Source organism: Lucilia sericata, unplaced genomic scaffold (assembly GCF_015586225.1).
Source record: "Lucilia sericata isolate MDLA Ls3-8-SP2 unplaced genomic scaffold, ASM1558622v1 Contig001381F_arrow, whole genome shotgun sequence".
Lineage (NCBI taxonomy): Eukaryota > Metazoa > Arthropoda > Insecta > Diptera > Calliphoridae > Lucilia > Lucilia sericata.
This window is the reverse complement of record NW_023995321.1, coordinates 49132-68301: the sequence shown is the minus strand read 5'-3', so window position 1 is coordinate 68301 and position 19170 is coordinate 49132. Positions and strand designations below refer to the sequence as shown.

General features: G+C 32.2%; 3 protein-coding genes across 3 annotated transcripts; 1 reads left to right on the top strand and 2 right to left on the bottom strand.

The window, feature by feature from the left end:
- Window positions 1-2313: 2313 nt before the first annotated feature.
- Window positions 2314-3945, bottom strand: LOC119611162 (beta-1,4-galactosyltransferase 4). Its single transcript, XM_037966662.1, has one exon. The coding sequence runs from the start codon at window positions 3709-3711 to the stop codon at window positions 2743-2745; it is 969 nt and encodes a 322-aa protein (XP_037822590.1). The 5' UTR covers window positions 3712-3945; the 3' UTR covers window positions 2314-2742.
- A 2088-nt stretch (window positions 3946-6033) lies between these two features.
- LOC119611163 lies at window positions 6034-7069 on the top strand. Its single transcript, XM_037966663.1, has 3 exons — window positions 6034-6287; window positions 6366-6827; window positions 6879-7069. Exons 1-2 carry the CDS (start codon window positions 6209-6211, stop codon window positions 6821-6823), a joined length of 537 nt encoding a protein of 178 aa, XP_037822591.1. The 5' UTR covers window positions 6034-6208; the 3' UTR covers window positions 6824-6827; window positions 6879-7069.
- A 302-nt stretch (window positions 7070-7371) lies between these two features.
- LOC119611161 lies at window positions 7372-18893 on the bottom strand. Its single transcript, XM_037966661.1, has 20 exons — window positions 18798-18893; window positions 18384-18724; window positions 17989-18318; window positions 17733-17929; window positions 17456-17664; window positions 17232-17321; window positions 15999-16160; window positions 15362-15943; window positions 15045-15299; window positions 14604-14990; window positions 13668-14543; window positions 12258-12609; window positions 12023-12185; window positions 11595-11964; window positions 10092-10559; window positions 9495-10027; window positions 9355-9432; window positions 8797-9295; window positions 7551-7682; window positions 7372-7483 (listed from the first exon to the last, which is right to left on the bottom strand). The coding sequence occupies exons 1-20, from the start codon at window positions 18891-18893 to the stop codon at window positions 7376-7378; spliced, it is 6228 nt and encodes a 2075-aa protein (XP_037822589.1). The 3' UTR covers window positions 7372-7375.
- Window positions 18894-19170: the final 277 nt, after the last annotated feature.

Here is a 19170-nt window from a genome sequence, read left to right as displayed (position 1 = left end):
TTGTATAAAATCTTTTATATATTTACATTGAAAAAATTTTCAAGAAAAGCTTTTTGGTAAAAATTTTTAAAAGCTCTTATGAAAAAGCTTTGTTTTATGAGATAAACCTTTAGAAATATAAAGTATAGCTCTTCTTATGAAAAAGCTTCGTTTTATGAGATAAAATTTTATAAATAAAAAAGTATTGTAAAAAGCTTTTGCTAATATGTTTTTAGTAAAAAAAGTTTATGGAAAAAACTTTTAAAAAACCTTTTATTAAAAAAGCTTTTATTATAAAATCTCTTATTAAAAAGGTTTTTTGCTGAATGCGCTTCTTTGTAAAATTATTTTTATAAAAGCTTTTTTTGAGGTATATATTAATAAAGAGCTTTTTTCAAAGTTGTTTTCCAGAAGCTTTTTTTAATAAAAACCTTTTTATTAAAAGTTTTTTACTAAATTTTTGTATTTCAAACTTTTTCTTATAAAATAAAACTTTTCATTAGATATTTTTTCACAAAATAAGCTTTTTTACTAATCATTGTTTTTCAAATTTTTTTTACTAAAATCTTTTTATTAAAAGCTTTTTTAGTCAAATATTTTTCTTATAAAATAAAGCATTTTCGTAAGATTTTTTCTTCAAAGTTGTTTAAATTTAAGACGATTTTTTTGGAAAAAAGCTTTTTTAATTTTTTGGTAAAATAACTATTTGTAAAGTTGTTTTTATACTTACACCGTTTCCACCATTTGTATCTAATAAAACAAATTTTAAATTTATAGCTTTTTTTCATATATTTTTCATTTATTTTCTGTGTTATTGCCTTCGTTTGCATTAAGTATTTGTTGTTTTTTTTATAATTTGTTTATTCTTTCAATTTATATTTTTTTACTTTTAATTGTTATCATTTTATTTAAAGAAATTATTATACTTTGCTAATAATAAAAATGATCACTATAAAACTTTCGTTTGCCGGTTAGACCTGCAAACCCTTGCAACAATGCCTGTTTTAAATTTAAAACAATTTAAAAAAAGTCATCGTTTTATCTTCGTTTTCTTTTTGATGTCGTTTTAAAAATTTACCTAATTTTGTTTAGAATTTCTTTTATTTATTTACTTTATTCGTTCTCTATTAAAGCTTAATTAATTTATATGTTAACTACAAATAAAAAAGTGAAAATAGTTTAATAAATTATGTCTTTAAACGGTTATTTGCTTCACTGAAAATTTCTATTGGAAGATTTGTTACATTTCATAATGTGAACACTTTTCTTAAAAAAAACATATTTTAAAAATAAATTCTTTTGTTTTAAATAAATTACTATTTACAAAGAAGCACAGACTAGATAGAGTTTGTGTGTATGTTGTGTTTTTTATAAGCTTAAAAAATGTTTACAAAAAAATTCTTTTATAATTATTAGTAAAAAAGAAATACTTACGAGGTATATTTATTTTAGGTTAATTTGGTTGTTTTGAGTTTTAAAGGAGTCCTAATGCCATGATAGTTAAGCTTTATTATAGAAATGTATGCTATGGACTAGAGTAGAGCCTATATTCTGAACTATAAACGTAACTATGAAAATAACTATAGGTTAGTCTATAGTCTGAAATATAAACTAGACTAAAGACAGAACTATAGACTAGACTATAGACTGGACTATAGACTAGACTATAGACTAGACTATAGACTGGACTATAGACTAGACTATAGACTAGACTATAGACTAGACTATAGACTAGACTATAGACTAGACTATAGACTAGACTATAGACTAGACTATAGACTAGACTATAGACTAGACTATAGACTAGACTATAGACTAGACTATAGACTAGACTATAGACTAGACTATAGACTAGACTATAGACTAGACTATAGACTAGACTATAGACTAGACTATAGACTAGACTATAGACTAGACTATAGACTAGACTATAGACTAGACTATAGACTAGACTATACTAGACTAGACTAGACTATAGACTAGACTATAGACTAGACTATAGACTAGACTATAGACTAGACTATAGACTAGACTATAGACTAGACTATAGACTAGACTATAGACTAGACTATAGACTAGACTATAGACTAGACTATAGACTGACCTATAGTCTGAACTATAAACTAGGCTATAGTCTGAACTATAGACTAGGCTATAGTCTGAACTGTAGACTAGACTATAATCTGGATTATATACTATACTATAGACTAGACTATATATTATGTAGTCAGACTATGGTTTGGACTATAGTTTAGACTATAGTCTGGCCTATAGATTAGACTAGAGTCTGGCCTATAGATTAGTCTATAGTCTGGACTATAAATTATACTATAGTCTAACCTATAGATTAGACTATAGTCTGGCCTATAGATTAGTCTATAGTCAGGACTGTAGATTAAACTATAATCTGGACTATAGATTAGACTATAGTCTGGAGTACAGACTAGACTATAGACAGTACTATACATTAGACGACAGTCTAAAGTTTACACTGTAGTTTATTGTTTAGACTCTAAGCAATAAACTAGACTATAATCTGGACTACAGACTAAATATAGACTAGACTATAGTCAGATCTATTTCTATCAAATTCTGTTGCTTATTTTAAATTTCTATAAAAAATAACTTCTCGTCAAAATCATGGAATTTTAATTTACTCACCTTTAAAGCTTCAACACCACAAATTAACCTCCTAATTAACAATAATTTCAAAAATACTAAATGGTTAATCTCTCTCTCCCCCTGACACCCACTTAGTCCAACTTATGTTTGAACCAAAATATGCGTAAATAAACTATGAATACGACGACCCTTTTCCGTATAAACTAAAGAATTTAAACCATCCGTATTGAAACGTAAAGCTCCCGAACGTAAAAGTTCCACACGATTTTCATTTTTCTTCTCAGGTTTATGGCGTAGCATGGTGTACTCATTTAATTGTGGTGCAAAACGGCAAATGTTTATATGGCGTGACTTTAAACGTTCAAATAGATCATCATCTTCACCACCCCAACCTTCGTACATATTCGACATACCATTTATGGTGCGAAACTGTTGGGTCCGTATCGAAACGACACCACCAAAGAGGCCACGATAGGGTAAATGAAAACGCCACATATCTAAGGCAGCACACATGTGACGAGGTAAATCGGTGCAGGCATATAAACTACCCAAATTTAAAGGCAACAAATCGACGTCATGCAATACTAAGCAGGGAAATTCATGTTCTGCCGCTATAATTGAGCCAATATTAAACAGTTTCGCCCTATTAAAGGGTTTCTGGTCGTACTGTTCTATCAGAAATATTCTATAATGTATATCCTGATGCCGTAAATAGTTATGCATGTAAATTAAAAACTTATGCAATTGCTCCTCACGCTGCCGATAAGGCACTATTATGGCGGTACTAAACCGGGCACGACAGTGCTCGGGATAATATTCACCACCCGCTAGAATCTCCTCCGCATTCAGCAGCTCTTCCCGATAGTGTGGAGTAAACATATATGTATTCTCTTTGAGAATCTCCTCGTACTGACACTCTTCCATGTGTTGTTGTGATATATTTGTGGTTACTTGAGCAACTAAGGCTTCTGGTATGTCCTCCACATCCAGGTACTCATAATGCGAGGCAAAACGATGCGGTAACACAGCATAGATTAGTAATATTGTGCAGGTTATTTTGGCCACTACTTCAGCAGGATGATATTTTCTTTGGAATATTTTGATGTTCATAATTTTCGTTTCACTTTTCTAAATTTGGTGTCAGCTAATCGGGTTTGTTGTTTTATTATGGATTTTTTCGTTTGTTTCAATTAAAATTTACATGTACTTAATTATGCATTTTTGTCCAAAATAGATTATATACTTTTCTTTGTACAAAGTTGTTTTTTTCTTACTATTTTTTGTTGTTTGTGTTAAATGTGTTGGCCTTAAAGGAGACACGGTACAAGAAGTGCATGTGAATTGTAAAAGGGAATCAAAACAAATTGGAGGGGTGAAACGTCATAATGCAGCAATTGGAACAGCTGTTGACAATTGACATTTTAGCGAAGAGTTGTATTTTAGTTAAGAGGTGAAAACAGATTAAGTCTGATTTTAAAAAAATTATTAAAAATAGGAAATTTAGCGATACATTTTTCACTAAAAATAAAACTTTTCACTAAAAATCTAATTTTTACTAAAAATTCAATTTTACACTAATATTGATTTTTCGATAAAAAATAAAATTTTTCACTAAAAATAAAATTTTTCACTAAAAATAAATTTTTTCACTAAAAATAAAATTTTTCAGTAAAAGTAAATTTTTTTACTAAAAATCCAATTTTTGATAACAAAATGAAATTTTTCACTAAAAATTATTTTTTTCACCAAAAATTAATTTTTTCCCAATTTTTAACTAAAAAATTATTTTTTTATTATAGATCTAATTTTTCACTTCAATTGAAGTGAACAATTTAATTTAAAATAAATTGTTCACTAAAAACCCAATATTTACTAAAAGTCCTATCTGTACAGTATGGACTATATAGAATATAGACTAGACTACAGCCTGGACTATAGACTAGAATATAATATAGACTAGACTACAGTCTGGACTATATACTAGACTACAGTCTGGACTATATACTAGACTACAGTCTGGACTATATACTAGACTACAGTCTGGACTATATACTAGACTACAGTCTGGACTATAGACTACACTACAGTCAGGACTATAGACTAGACTACAGTCTGGACTATAGACTTGACTACAGTTTGGACCATAAACTAGATTATTGTCAGGACTATGACTGGACTATAGACTACAGTCTGGACTATATACTAGACTACAATGTGGACTATAGACTACACTACAGTCTGGACTATAGACTAGACTACAGTCTGGACTATAGACTAGACTACAGTCTGGACCATAGACTAGACTATTGTCAGGACTATGACTGGACTATACACTACAGTCTGGACTATTGACTAGAGTCTTGATTATACACTAGACTGCAGCCCGGCCTATATACTAGACTGTAGTCTGGACTATAGACTAGACTGCAGTCTGGACTGTAGTAAAAACTAGACTATAGTCTGGACTATAGACCAAACTATATTCTGGACTATAGACCAAAATATAGTCTTGATATAGACCAAACTATAGTCTGGACTATAAACCAAACTATAGTCTGGACTATATACCAAACTATAGTCAGGACTATAGACCAATCTATAGTCTGGACTATAGATCAAACTATAGTCTGATCAATAGACCAAACTATAATCTGGACTATAGACCAAACTATAATCTGAACTATAGACCAAACTATAATCTGGGCTATAGACCAAACTATAGTCTGGACTATAGACCAAACTATAGTCAGGACTATAGACCAATCTATAGTCTGGACTATAGATCAAACTATAGTCTGGACTATAGATCAAACTATAGTCTGGACTATAAATCAAGCTATAGTCTAGACTATAAATCAAGCTATAGTCTGGACTATAGATCAAACTATAGTCTGGACTATAGATCAAACTATAGTCTGGACTATAGATCAAACTATAGTCTGGACTATAGATCAAACTATAGTCTGGACTGTAGATCAAACTATAGTCTGGACTATAGATCAAACTATAGTCTGGACTATAGATCAAACTATAGTCTGGACTATAGACCAAACTATAGTCTGCACTATAGACCAAACTATAGTCTGCACTATAGACCAAACTATAGTCTGGACTATAGACCAAACTATAAACTGGACTATAGACTAGACTATAGAGTGGACTTAAGTATAGTATGGACTATAGACTAGACTACAGTCTGGACTATAGACTAGAAGACATTTTTCACTATTATTTACTGAAAATGATAATTTGTATATAAAATCGGGAGTATTTTAAAAATGTTCAATTTATTATGTAGTAGATGACCCTACAAGCAAATATTAGAAAATTTCTCTCTAGATAAGATAAAAAAGCAAAATAACAGGCGATAAGAAGTTAAACAAATAAATAAATATTAAAATACCAAAATCTTCCCCAATAATACGAATAATGCCACAGTTTTTCATATTAACAGCAGCAAGTATAACAAAATATATTTAATAATAAATAAAGAGCATTTTAGTATTAATAAAATAGCGTTTTAATATGGAAGTGCTAAACATTTGAGCAGTTAAATAAGTTTACAATAAATTTATTAAATAAACATTTAAAATAATACAAGAAAAACATGAATAATAAGGGAGCTGCAACAATAAGCTTAATATGTCTTCTCTTATGGGGGGCTATAATAAAAGCACAAGTGATATGTAAGCTAAAGTAAATGATAGTTTACAAAAATTCCTTTTTGGAAAGAAATAATTCAAAACGTATTTGATCTTTTATAGTAAAAACTTGTTCGCGTGATAATCTCTTGGATTGCCCCAATTATTCTTTGTGCACACAAATCAATGCCGATCACAATGAAGCTTTAAAATGTATTTGTATAGAAAATTTTCAATTAAATCCAAATTGGTCGGAATATGAAGATCTCAATAATTCCATGCTGCTACAGGAGCACTATTGTTTAGCTAATAAAAATCCTTCTGAAATAAAGCAGGAAAATAAACTATTAGTTTATATACGTTCACCAGCTAGAAAGGAACATTTGGCGTATGGCATTTTAATGGTTTTGGCGGCTGCCGCTTTAGCCACTGCTGTCCTTTATGGTATTAAAGTTTTAAAACCCTTAAAGAAAACAAAAGCTGTTTATCAGCAGTTAAAATATAAACGAAGAAATATAACACCACTACAAGAACTGGATGAATTGGAATTGAATAGACGTTATGAAATGCAAACAATATAAACAGATAATAAATAATTGTATTTAATAATAAAAAATACGAATTATACTAGTGCAGATGGAGTAGTGTAAATATTAGAGAAATATATATTATGGGTGCAAAGAGGAGGAGAGTGTGAAAAACTGTTATACTTGTGCCGTATTTATTACAATTTAATAAGCATGTTGAACAACTTTTATCAAAATTTTATCTATTTAATATGAAGGGCGAACAAAATAATTGTAAATGTGTATATTTGTTATAAAATAGTTAATTCTTTGTTATAATTTTTAAATTTAAAAAGTGACTACAAAACTCAACTGTGTTTACAGAAATTTTGCATCATAAATTGTCTGAATAAGAGACTCTTGAGTAGACTATATAGCTTGAACTGCCGACAGTATTAAACTAAAGCCTCGTCTATTTAAAGAAAATTTGAATATAAATATAAAAAAACTATAGTTTTATATAAGTTTTATTTTCATAATAATTTAAATTCAGTTACTCTTTATTTGAGATAAATTCACATCTTATTGATCATTTTACAAAAAAAAGAAAAAGATTTTTTTTACAATTTATAAATTTAACTCTTTAAGAGCAAAATTTAAAACAAACGGCAAAATACCAGCATCTTCCAAATCCAAAATATCGTTTCGCATTTTATCGTTGCGCAAAGTAATAAGCTGCGAAAAATACAAAAGAAAATAATAATGGAAACTGCGTTTAAAAAATTACTTTATTAATACCAACCCTTTTAATTTGTGTTTTTTGTTCATCGGCTCGACAAAATGCCAAAAATACAGCTGCCATATGAGGACGATCTAAACGCAAACAGGTTTCAGCAAATCTAAATAAGTTAAGGGAATGGACAACGGGACAACTCTGCAAAAAGAGGATTGTTTATAAAAATAAATAGTACTGGCTGAAGACTAGACATAAGGCTGCACTATGGACTAGATTTTAGTCTAGACTATTTACTAGACCATAGCTTGTACGATATATGTACTAGTCTATAAACAGGCTTATTGACTATACTATAATATGGACTATAGACTGGACAATACTCTGGACTATAGACAAAACTATAGTCTGGACTATAGACAAGACTATAGTCTGGACCATAGACTATAGTCTGGACTATATCTAGTCTATAGACTAAACTGCAGTCTGGATCATAGACTAGACTATAGTCTGGACTATAGACTAGACTATAGTCTGGACTATATACTAGACTATAGTCTGGACTATAGAAAAGACTATAGTCTGGACTTTAGACTAGACTATAGTCTGGACTACAGGACTACAGACTAGACTATAGTCTGGACTTTAGGCTAGACTATAGTCTGGACTATAGGCTAGACTATAGTCTGGACTATAGGCTAGACTATAGTCTGGACTATAGGCTAGACTATAGTCTGGACTATAGGCTAGACTATAGTCTGGACTATAGTCTGGACTATAGGCTAGACTATAGTCTGGACTATAGTCTGGACTATAGGCTAGACTATAGTCTGGACTATGGACTGGTCTATAGTCTGGTCTATAGACTAGACTATAGTCTGGACTATGGACTAGACTATAGTCTGGTCTATAGACTAGAATATAGTCTAGACTGTAGCCTATATACTAGACTATAGGTTGGACTATAGACTAGATTACAGTCGGAATTATAGACTTGACTATAGTTTGGACCATAAACTAGATTATAGGCTTGACTATAGACTAGACAGTAGTATGAACTATAGTCAAACTATAGTCTGGACTAAAGACTAGACTATAGTCTGGACTATAGACAAGACTTAATCTGGACTATAGACTAGACAATAATCTCGACTATAGACTGGATTATAAAATATACTATAGTCTGGACTATATACTAGACTTTAGTCTGGACTATAGACTAGACAATAATCTGGACTACAGACTAGACAATAGTCTGGATTATAGACCTTACTTTAGTCTGGTCTACAACATTACATTTTCCTCTCCACCTTACCTGCAATCTAAATAAAGTCTTATGCAATTGTTCCTCCTGTTCAAATGATTTCGTTTGATTGGCATTTTTAAAAGGTTCCAATAGAACACAATCCCAAGCCATTATTAAACCTTCAGTATGCAATAGTTGTGGCTTACAAGATAATACATCGACCAAAGCATTCAAATCTTTAACCATATTCAACATAACCATACGTTTCAATATACCATTCCATATTTTCGGTAAATAAATATCAAAACCTAAACAAATATTTGCCAAAATTTGTAAAGTATTTGGATTGTGAGATTTTCTTTGCCAAATAGTTTTGAGTATATCGATTTTATTGCTCTCAGCAAATTTATCCAAACTAGAATTGTAACCCAATTTCTTGAGCTCATGTACACATTTGATGGTGATATACTGCTTTTGGCTAAACATATTGTCGAAGGAGGTGCTGCTGCCATCATAAAGTTTGAAATAACACTCATACATTTGCAGCTGTTTAGAGGTATTGACCGAGCTAAAAATATAAATTTTTTTGAAAAAAATGTTTTTGCCATAAAATGTCTAAAAATTTACCCATCTGGTGGAAAGATATTGGCCACCAAATATTGCACTGCCATCTCTATGGGCCAGCTGTTGATAATGTAATTAGCTCTAAAGAAATATAAATTAAGTTGAAGTATTTAAAATATAATTTACAATTTAAATTGGTCTACCTTATAACATTTTCTGCTGCATTATTAAACTCTTCGGTACTATTCTCTGATAGGTTTTGATCTTCAAACAAGGTCTCATCTAATATGGTGCCATCTGGTTGATCCACCGTAAATGATAGCCATTTTTGCAGCAATTTATATTGTATAGGTTCTACATTTAGCTGATGCAATTCAGCAATTTCCTTAACCACTGCATTTATATCCAATTTACCTCCTTTTAGAATGATATCCAAATGATATAAGTGATATATCAAATCTGAGGGATTCTCGATTAAACGCATCAGTTTTTCATCCGTTAAGCCATAAACATATAGTAAATGTTGTGTCTTAAGTGTGGGATATTTGCGTTTAATTTTCGATAGCTGCTCTTGACATTTAGGATCTGTTATAAGTTTTTCATTTTTCAAAGCGAATTTATAACATTCATAAGATGCCTCCACTTGATCGGCTCCATCGGGGGCATAGTTGGAGACAAAATATAAAATCATAAAAGCCTTAGAGGGATTATGTACATGTTCAACCAAACGCAAGATCTAAAAAGAGAAATCAATAGAAAATTTCAATAAAAATAAGAATTCTATCTTTATCATCACCTACCGATTTCAAGAATGCATTATTTGTGGGCTGCAAATGCCATGTCTCCGTATCATCTCGATTTTTATATTCTCCTATGGAATTTTTCACTGCCGACATACAGAAATAGTCACAATTGAGTGCTATATCTGTGGAACCTTTCAGCATCATATGCATTTGTATAAGAGGGAACCAACTCTCACAATTATCCACATTTAACTCGGTATCTAAGATATCTTTTAGCGGTTGTTCGACTATGGGTTTGAAGGGCAAACGATAACGTGAAATCTTGGGTAAAACACCAATTTCTTTTTGCGACTCAAACCACATATCGGTTTCTAACTGTCCCGGTCGATTACGCCGCCTTGTGGTCATTTTGTGTTTTAGGAAAAGCAAAATACTAGTCCAGACTTGCATCTCTTTAGGTACAGCATCGAAATGTAAAAGAATTTCGATGACACACAAATATAATTCATAGAAATAGATGTGGATCTGAAAGACAAATTGGAATAATCTCTCCATAGACTTGACTCTATTGGACTATGAGCAAGACTATAGTCTGGGGTATAGACTAGACTATAGTCTGGACTATAGACTAGACTATAGTCGGGACTATAGATTAGACTATAGTCTGGACTGTAGATTAGAATATAGTCTGGAATATAGATTAGACTATAGTCTGGACTATAGACTATACTATAGTCTGAAATATAGACTAGTCTATAGTCTGGACTATAGATTAGACTATAGTCTGGACTATAGATTAGACTATAGTCCGGACTATAGTCTGAAATATAGACTAGACTATAGTCTGGACTATAGATTAGACTATAGTCTGGACTATAAACCAGATTATAGTCTGGACTATAGACTATAGTCCGGACTATAGACTAGACTATAGTCTGGACTATAGACTAGACTATAGTCGACTATAGTCTGGACTGTAGATTAGAATATAGTCTGGAATATAGATTAGACTATAGTCTGGACTATAGACTATACTATAGCCTGAAATATAGACTAGTCTATAGTCTGGACTATAGATTAGACTATAGTCTGGACTATAGATTAGACTATAGTCTGGACTATAGATTAGACTATATTCTGGACTATAGATTAGACTATAGTCTGGACTATAGATTAGACTATAGTCTGGACTATAGATTAGACTATAATCTGGACTATAGATTAGACTATAGTCTGGACTATAGATTAGACTATAGTCTGGACTATAGATTAGACTATATTCTGGACTATAGATTAGACTATATTCTGGACTATAGATTAGACTATAGTCTGGACTATAGATTAGACTATAGTCTGGACTATAGATTAGACTATAGTTTGGAGTATAGATTTGACTATAGTCTGCACTATACATTGGACTATAGATTATACTATAATCTGGACTATAGATTAGACTATAGTTTGGACTATAGACTTGACTATAGTCTGCACTATAGTCTTGACTATAAAAGTCTGAAAGAAAATATTAAACCATCAGTTAAATAAAGGAAAAACATTTACCTCATCTATAAATTGTTTAAGTTTCGATGTTAATAAATCGGTATTTTTAATTGCATTTATATAAGGTTGACATAAATTTCTGATATTCTCCACAGTGGTAATCATTACCAACTCTTCATCACCAAAAGCATCAGTTTTAATTTCATATTGCATTTCCTGGGCCTGTAAAATGCTCACCACCTGTGTTACCAACATCTTCTGATAATCCAATTGAAAATCTCTGCTCATGCGTTCCAATAAAAGAACATCCAATTGTTTATTATGGAATTCTTTCAATAATTGTTCTATACCATCGATTTCAGCATTAAATTTGCCTTTAATGGTGGGATCTTGTTTACAAAATTCCAAATAGTAATAATGTTTAATGCGTCTGCAATAAAAAATCTTATAAAACACACATCCTATTATTCCTAAAATATTGAACCTACTTATTTCTTATGGCTTCCACATTGGCCATTTCCTCAAAGTGTACATTATACATTTCAGACAAAGTTAATAAATTGACTTTTTGTTGATCGGTTCTCAAATCATTTTCCAATTTTTCCAATAAGATTTTCGAATAAGAATCAGCCGTTAACATAACAAATAATTCTGTATTATAGAATAGATTTATAGATTTCAAATTGTAACTTTTCTGTGGTTAATATTTAGTAAAGGACTTACCCAAAAAGTTAACCTCTTTGTGTGACATTATATTCCTGAATACTCTTACCATTTGCAATGATATAAAGTCTCCATTTATTAATTTACAATTGTGCCTCTTCTGATAGTCCAATAGATATTGTGCTATTATATACCAAACATCATGCATTTTATTCTTTATCAAATGTTCGAGTGATAAAAAGAAATCATTTTTAGCACTATCCAAATCGGTATCTATAGAAGAATCGCCAGTTTTTATAATCATTTCCTTTAATTTGGCAAATTGATCATTAGTGGATGGGGTGCTTATGACCAGAAAGAATAGAGTGCGTGATAGGAATTTAACAATGTGTAAATGTTCGCTATAGGTGACCTATAAAAAGGGGAAAAACTAAATTGTATAGTATAAACTATAGACGGGAATATAGACCAGACTACAGTCTTGACTACATACTAGAACATAGACTTGATAATAGACTATATACAAGATTATGGACCAGATTATAGACAAAACTATAAACTGTAGATTAGACTATATACTAGATTATAGAAAAGACTAAAGATGAGACTATATACTAGACTATAGACTAGACTATAGACTAGACTATAGAATAGACTATAGACTAGACTATAGACTACACTATACACTACACTATAGGCTAGACTATAGACTAGAATATACATTAGAATATAGATTAGACTATATACTAGACTACAGACTAGACTATAGACTAGACTATAGACTAGACTATAGACTAGACTAGACTTCAGACTAGACTAGACTAGACTTCAGATTAGACTATAGACTAGACTATAGACTAGACTATAGACTAGACTATAGACTAGACTATAGACTAGACTATAGACTAGACTATAGACTAGACTATAGACTAGACTATAGACTAGACTAGACTAGACTAGACTATAGACTAGACTATAGACTAGACTATAGACTAGAATATAGACTAGACTATAGACTAGACTATAGACTAGACTATAGACTAGACTATAGACTAGACTATAGACTAGACTATAGACTAGACTATAGACTAGACTATAGACTAGACTATAGACTAGACTATAGACTAGACTATAGACTAGACTATAGACTAGACTATAGACTAGACTATAGACTAGACTATAGACTAGACTATAGACTAGACTATAGACTAGACTATAGACTAGACTATAGACTAGACTATAGACTAGACTATAGACTAGACTATAGACTAGACTATAGACTAGACTATAGTCTAGACTATAGACTAGACTATAGACTAGACTATAGACTAGACTATAGACTAGACTATAGACTATACTATAGACTAGATTATAGACTAGACTATAGACTTGACTATAGACTAGACTATAGACTAGATTATAGACTTGACTATAGACTACACTGATTTATGGCTAAATCAGAACACTTACCTTATTTTGTATTTGCTGCTGGGGCGGCGGCAACACTTCATCGAACAACGACACAGAATATCTCTTTTTCGGTTTTTCTGGCTTCACATCAAATGAATTATTCATTGCCGCCGTGAAATTCAAAGTAGCATCACCCACAGCAATTTCCGAAGCATCTATTGCCTCACATATCAATTTCGATATATCTTTTTCACGACTCTCATAGAAACTTTCAATTTCATTCAAAGAATAAGTAGTTCTAGCAATACGTACATAATTAATCAACTCAACAAGATCACAATTTTGTGTACTCTCAAAGAGAGAGGCTTTTACCAGCAATTTATAGGCCAGCGGAAAAGCCAAAGGATCATTGTCGTTTAACAAGGCAGTTAAAGTACTCGATTGTGAACCTTTAGTAAGTTGTATCTGTTGGCTTAAAAGCTCCAAAGCCATTTCTATGTAAACATCTTTATTCTCCTTATTACAATCAGCAATTTGCATAATATTATAGGTGAGAGCACAGGATAATATTAAACATTTCATGCGTTGACACAAACGTTTTACACCAAACATTTTGGGAAAATTCAGAGCCGTTGATAACTCACTTATTTCGGCCGTAAAATACTTACAAATACTATCACCAGGCTGGCTACGTTTAATAATATTCTCTATGCCATCATCTAATAATTTAAGACGATGTTCATATAAAACCAACTGTTTCATATCGCTGATTTGTAAATCATATTTATGTTTTAAAACAAAACAATTTTCAATGGCTTTTACACGTTTCTGAAAGGAGTTACAGTTAAGCGGTGAGATAAGTTTATAAAATTCTATTAAGTTGCGTTGTTCTTCCTCATTTTCATTCCAATTACAGGGAGAATTTTCCAAAAGTACCTATTAAATGTTGTAGAAATATTTTACTTCAATTTTAATCAAAGAATACAATGCACTAACCGCAAAAAAGTCTGTAACTTCCACAGCATATTTCGAATTCTTATCGGCTTTTAGGGTTTTGAAAAATTCATATGCCACATCTAGTTTCCCACGTTTAACCATTTCATAACAACAATTAGAATTGGCGCCATTAGCTATTTCCGGAGCCGCCTTGGTAAGCACTTTAATATCTTCCAACATATCAGGCAAATCCATTTTTATAATACGAAACATAAACAAATTTAAATTAATATCAGATGCTACATCTGTGGGCCAACCATATTTAGCCTTCATTATCTTGATAACTTGAATTTCATATTCAGTGTTAATTTTCAAAGCCAAGGGATGGGTAGAGTAACGCAACTTGATTAAAGGTGCCACTGTTTCGGGCCAGGGTACAGGAGAATTCTTTAAACAACAGATAATTAGTTAAACATTTTAGAAAAGTTCCCTGGAAATTACCTGCAACACCAATAAAGCCGATTCTAAACGATCATCCTCATTGTGTAAAAGTTCTATACAGGCCACAGATCTCTCTAGCCAAGTGGAAAAGGAATTTCTGCTAGCCACCAATAAAGATATATAACGCCGTATGGCTGCTACTGGAGAAGTGCCTTTCTCTTGGTAAATAGGATAAAGAAAGTCATTGACCAAACTTTTAAGATTATCCAAATGTACACGCATTAAAATACACTTGGCCGTTTCATCTACACTATCCTACAATTAAAATAATTAAGAAAATCTCCTACATTTTTCTACTTCCTTAAAACTAAACTCACTTGCAAGTAGTTATCCAAAGTAAATATTAAATTATAACTTTTTTTCAAAACAAACAAATCCTCTAATGCATTTACCACATCTCTTAATTTGCCTATATTACGTTCATATTGTCTTCTAACATCCGAGTGCATAAAATGCATATCTTCAAATATCTCGGTAACTTTTGTGGAAAATTCCAAACCAATTTCCGGCCAATGTTCAGCATATTGTAAAGATCTTATTTTTTGTATACTCCATTCCGTTATGAAAGGCATGATATTGGGATGTGTATTACTGACAATGGGTACAAATTGTCTTAACCATTGCAAGAGATTAAAAGGTTTCGTATCATTGGGTATGAGATTTAAAAGTTCTCGCAATTTATTTTCCGTCAACTGCGGCAATAAAGCACTCGAATGTCTTTTCCAAATTAAACAGGCCAATGGCATATCGGATTTAAATAACGATGTTATATACTTGATTAAATTTGGGTGATAGACAAATTTTTGCCATTCATGATTAATTTCGTAAGGATCTATGATGGCCAAGGTTTTAAGACGATCTAATTGTTCGACAATTTCCAAAATGTTTTGTTCATCGTCCTGTAGGAACATATATTAAGTAGTTGTTTCATTTTTTGTTTGTTCTATTAATTACCTCTTCATCTAGATGAGTTAGAACTTCTTTCAAATACCTTTCCAATGTTTTGCGTGTGGGCAAATTAAACATACGATTTTGCCTAAAGAATTCTTTATTCTGGATATTTTGTAAAAGTTTCATTAACTCCATGAAATGTTCATTCACCATGTCAGGGTTGTTCTAAAAAAGGGATAAAGAAGAAATTGTGTTCATTGTTAGATAGATAGATAGATAGATAGATAGATAGATAGATAGATAGATAGATAGATAGATAGATAGATAGATAGATAGATAGATAGATAGATAGATAGATAGATAGATAGATAGATAGATAGATAGATAGATAGATAGATAGATAGATAGATAGATAGATAGATAGATAGATAGATAGATAGACAGATAGATAGACAGACAGATAGATAGATAGATAGATAGATAGATAGATAGATAGATAGATAGATAGATAGATAGATAGATAGATAGATAGATAGATAGATAGATAGATAGATAGATAGATAGATAGATAGATAGAAGATAGATAGATAGATAGATAGATAGATAGATAGATAGATAGATAGATAGATAGATAGATAGATAGATAGATAGATAGATAGATAGATAGATAGATAGATAGATAGATAGATAGATAGATAGATAGATAGATAGATAGATAGATAGATAGATAGATAGATAGATAGATAGATAGATAGATAGATAGATAGATAGATAGATAGATAGATAGGTAGATAGATCGCTCGCTCGCTCGCTCGCTCGCTCGTCGCTCGCTCGCTCGCTCGCTCGCTCGCTCGCTCGCTCGCTCGCTCTCTCGCTCGCTCGCTTCGTCGCTCGCTCCTCGCTGCTCGCTCGTCGCTCGCTCGCTCGCTCGCTCGCTCGCTCGCTCGCTCGCTTCGCTCTCCTCTCGCTCGCTCGCTCGCTCGCTGCTCGCTCGCTCGCTCGCTCGCTCGCTCGCTGCCCTCTCGCTCGCTCGCTCGCTCGCTCGCTCGCTCGCTCGCTCGCTCGCTGCTCGCTCGCTCGCTCGCTCGCTCGCTCGCTCGCTCGCTCGCTCGCTCGCTCGCTCGCTCGCTCGCTCGCTCGCTCGCTCGCTCGCTCGCTCGCTCGCTCGCTCGCTCGCTCGCTCGCCTCGCTCGCTCGCTCGCTCGCTCTCGCTCGCTCGCTCTCTCTCGCTCGCTCGCTCGCTCGCTCGCTAGATAGATAACTTCAAAGGCTGAATTCGTAACTATTCTGACTTACCTCTCCCAAACTATCCATTTCTACTAAAATCTTTTTAGCTTTAGCTTCGTAAATAGGTTGTAAACACAATTCAAATTGAGTGCCAAAAACCTGGAAAAGAACAACAAAAGGAAACCATACAATTTTATTAAGTTAAAAAATAATTAAAAGAACATGTAATTAAGAATTTGCGAAACATTTTCAAGTTTTCTTTTGAAAATGTAAAAATAATAACAAACTCCCACCTCTGCCTCTTCCAAATGGCCCTTGGCTATTAATTTCTTAAAACGTTCACTGGGATGAGTTTCCGACACCGATAGCATTTCCAAAACCGAAGGAAAGTTATTTACATTACACTGTAAACAACTAAAATAATATAAATTCACTGAACATTTGGGTTGTTGAACCAACCAGGAATGTTCAGTGACATCCAGTTCATTGTGGCATTTAAGAGCTAAAACATATAAAAATACATTAAAATATACCTAAGTAATGTTTAGTATTAATAAAAAAAATACCCACCCGGATAATCCACAATCTTAATGGATCTCTCGTGATCTTCCGAACGTTTAGTAAGAGTTAATAATTCGATATTCTCATCACTACATTCCATGACAATCAAATCATCTATTAAAATATCTTGCGAAGGCGAAGCAAAAAATATAATTTTAGTAAAAGGACACAACTCCAATAAATGCCCCGAATTAGTTAAAATAATACTAGAAATATACATTTTTTATAATCAACTAAAATCCTAATTTTAGGTTTCAAAACTTACATGAAATTCTCAAGATTATAGATATTTTTAACACCCCGATAACTGTCCGGTATATTAATACGTACTACATCATCCTGAGAGGAGCGCATGTAGATGGAATTATGTGTACCAGCTATTAGTAAGGGATCCTTTTCGGGTAGTTGAGCATTAAAGAAATCAAAATTTTGATTTATCAACAAGGCAGCAGTAATTTCACTTAGACCTCTTATACCAAATAAACGTTTAAGGGCAACATCATTATAAAGATTTTCAGCAAAAGACATGGTTTCATTTTCGTTTAGGGATATATTCAAATAAGACTCCAAACAAGATTCATCAATTTCAGAGAGACTGGAGAGGAAATTTTATGGAAATATTTATTATATTAATTAATTAAGTCTATCTTCCCATCTCACCTATAAACACTACCATTTGTACATGTCAAACAGAAGTTATTTCCCACTTGTTGAATGCCCGCAAACGTTTTTCCACCAATCAAATTAACATCGTTCTGTTTAATATTTTGACTAAACAATGGTATGCCCTTAATGAAAATACCATGTATTTCACCATCACTTAAACCACAAACAATCAAGTTGCCCGTCTGTGAAATGGCCAGGACATCAATGTTGGTGTTAAATGTTAGCAAACTACATTTCGCAATCATTTCATCTTCCAATAAAAATACAGTTTTATCAATGGCTATAACCATTTTGGTATTTTGTACTGAAGCCTGCACCTGAGGATATTGAGTAACCTAAAATAATATCCATAAAGAAGCCCTTAAAATAATGTAAACAAAGGATTTTCTTGTTAATATCAAAACTAACCTCATCATCACTGGTTATGCGAAAAATTCCACGAGAAGAGAAAGCATTTGATATGGTCTCATCTTCTAGAGGAGATTGTTCAAAATTATTCCACATTTCTTTTTTTTTTAATTCAAATTCAAAACAATTTAAATAGATTTTTAAGTTTACAATTTGAACAAAATGGTTGAATTGCTAAAAATTGTTGGCGGTTGAATTCAGAGCCCTGCGCCGACAAATATTAACGGCGGCGGCGACTGACACTAAATATGTCGGCGGCGGCTTAAAATCGACTGTAAGCCGGCTAAGTTTTCAACTACGTTTAGTTTTTAATTTTTCAACGATTTTAAATAAAAACGGAATCCAAGAGATCAGAAAGTAGGATTTTGGAAGC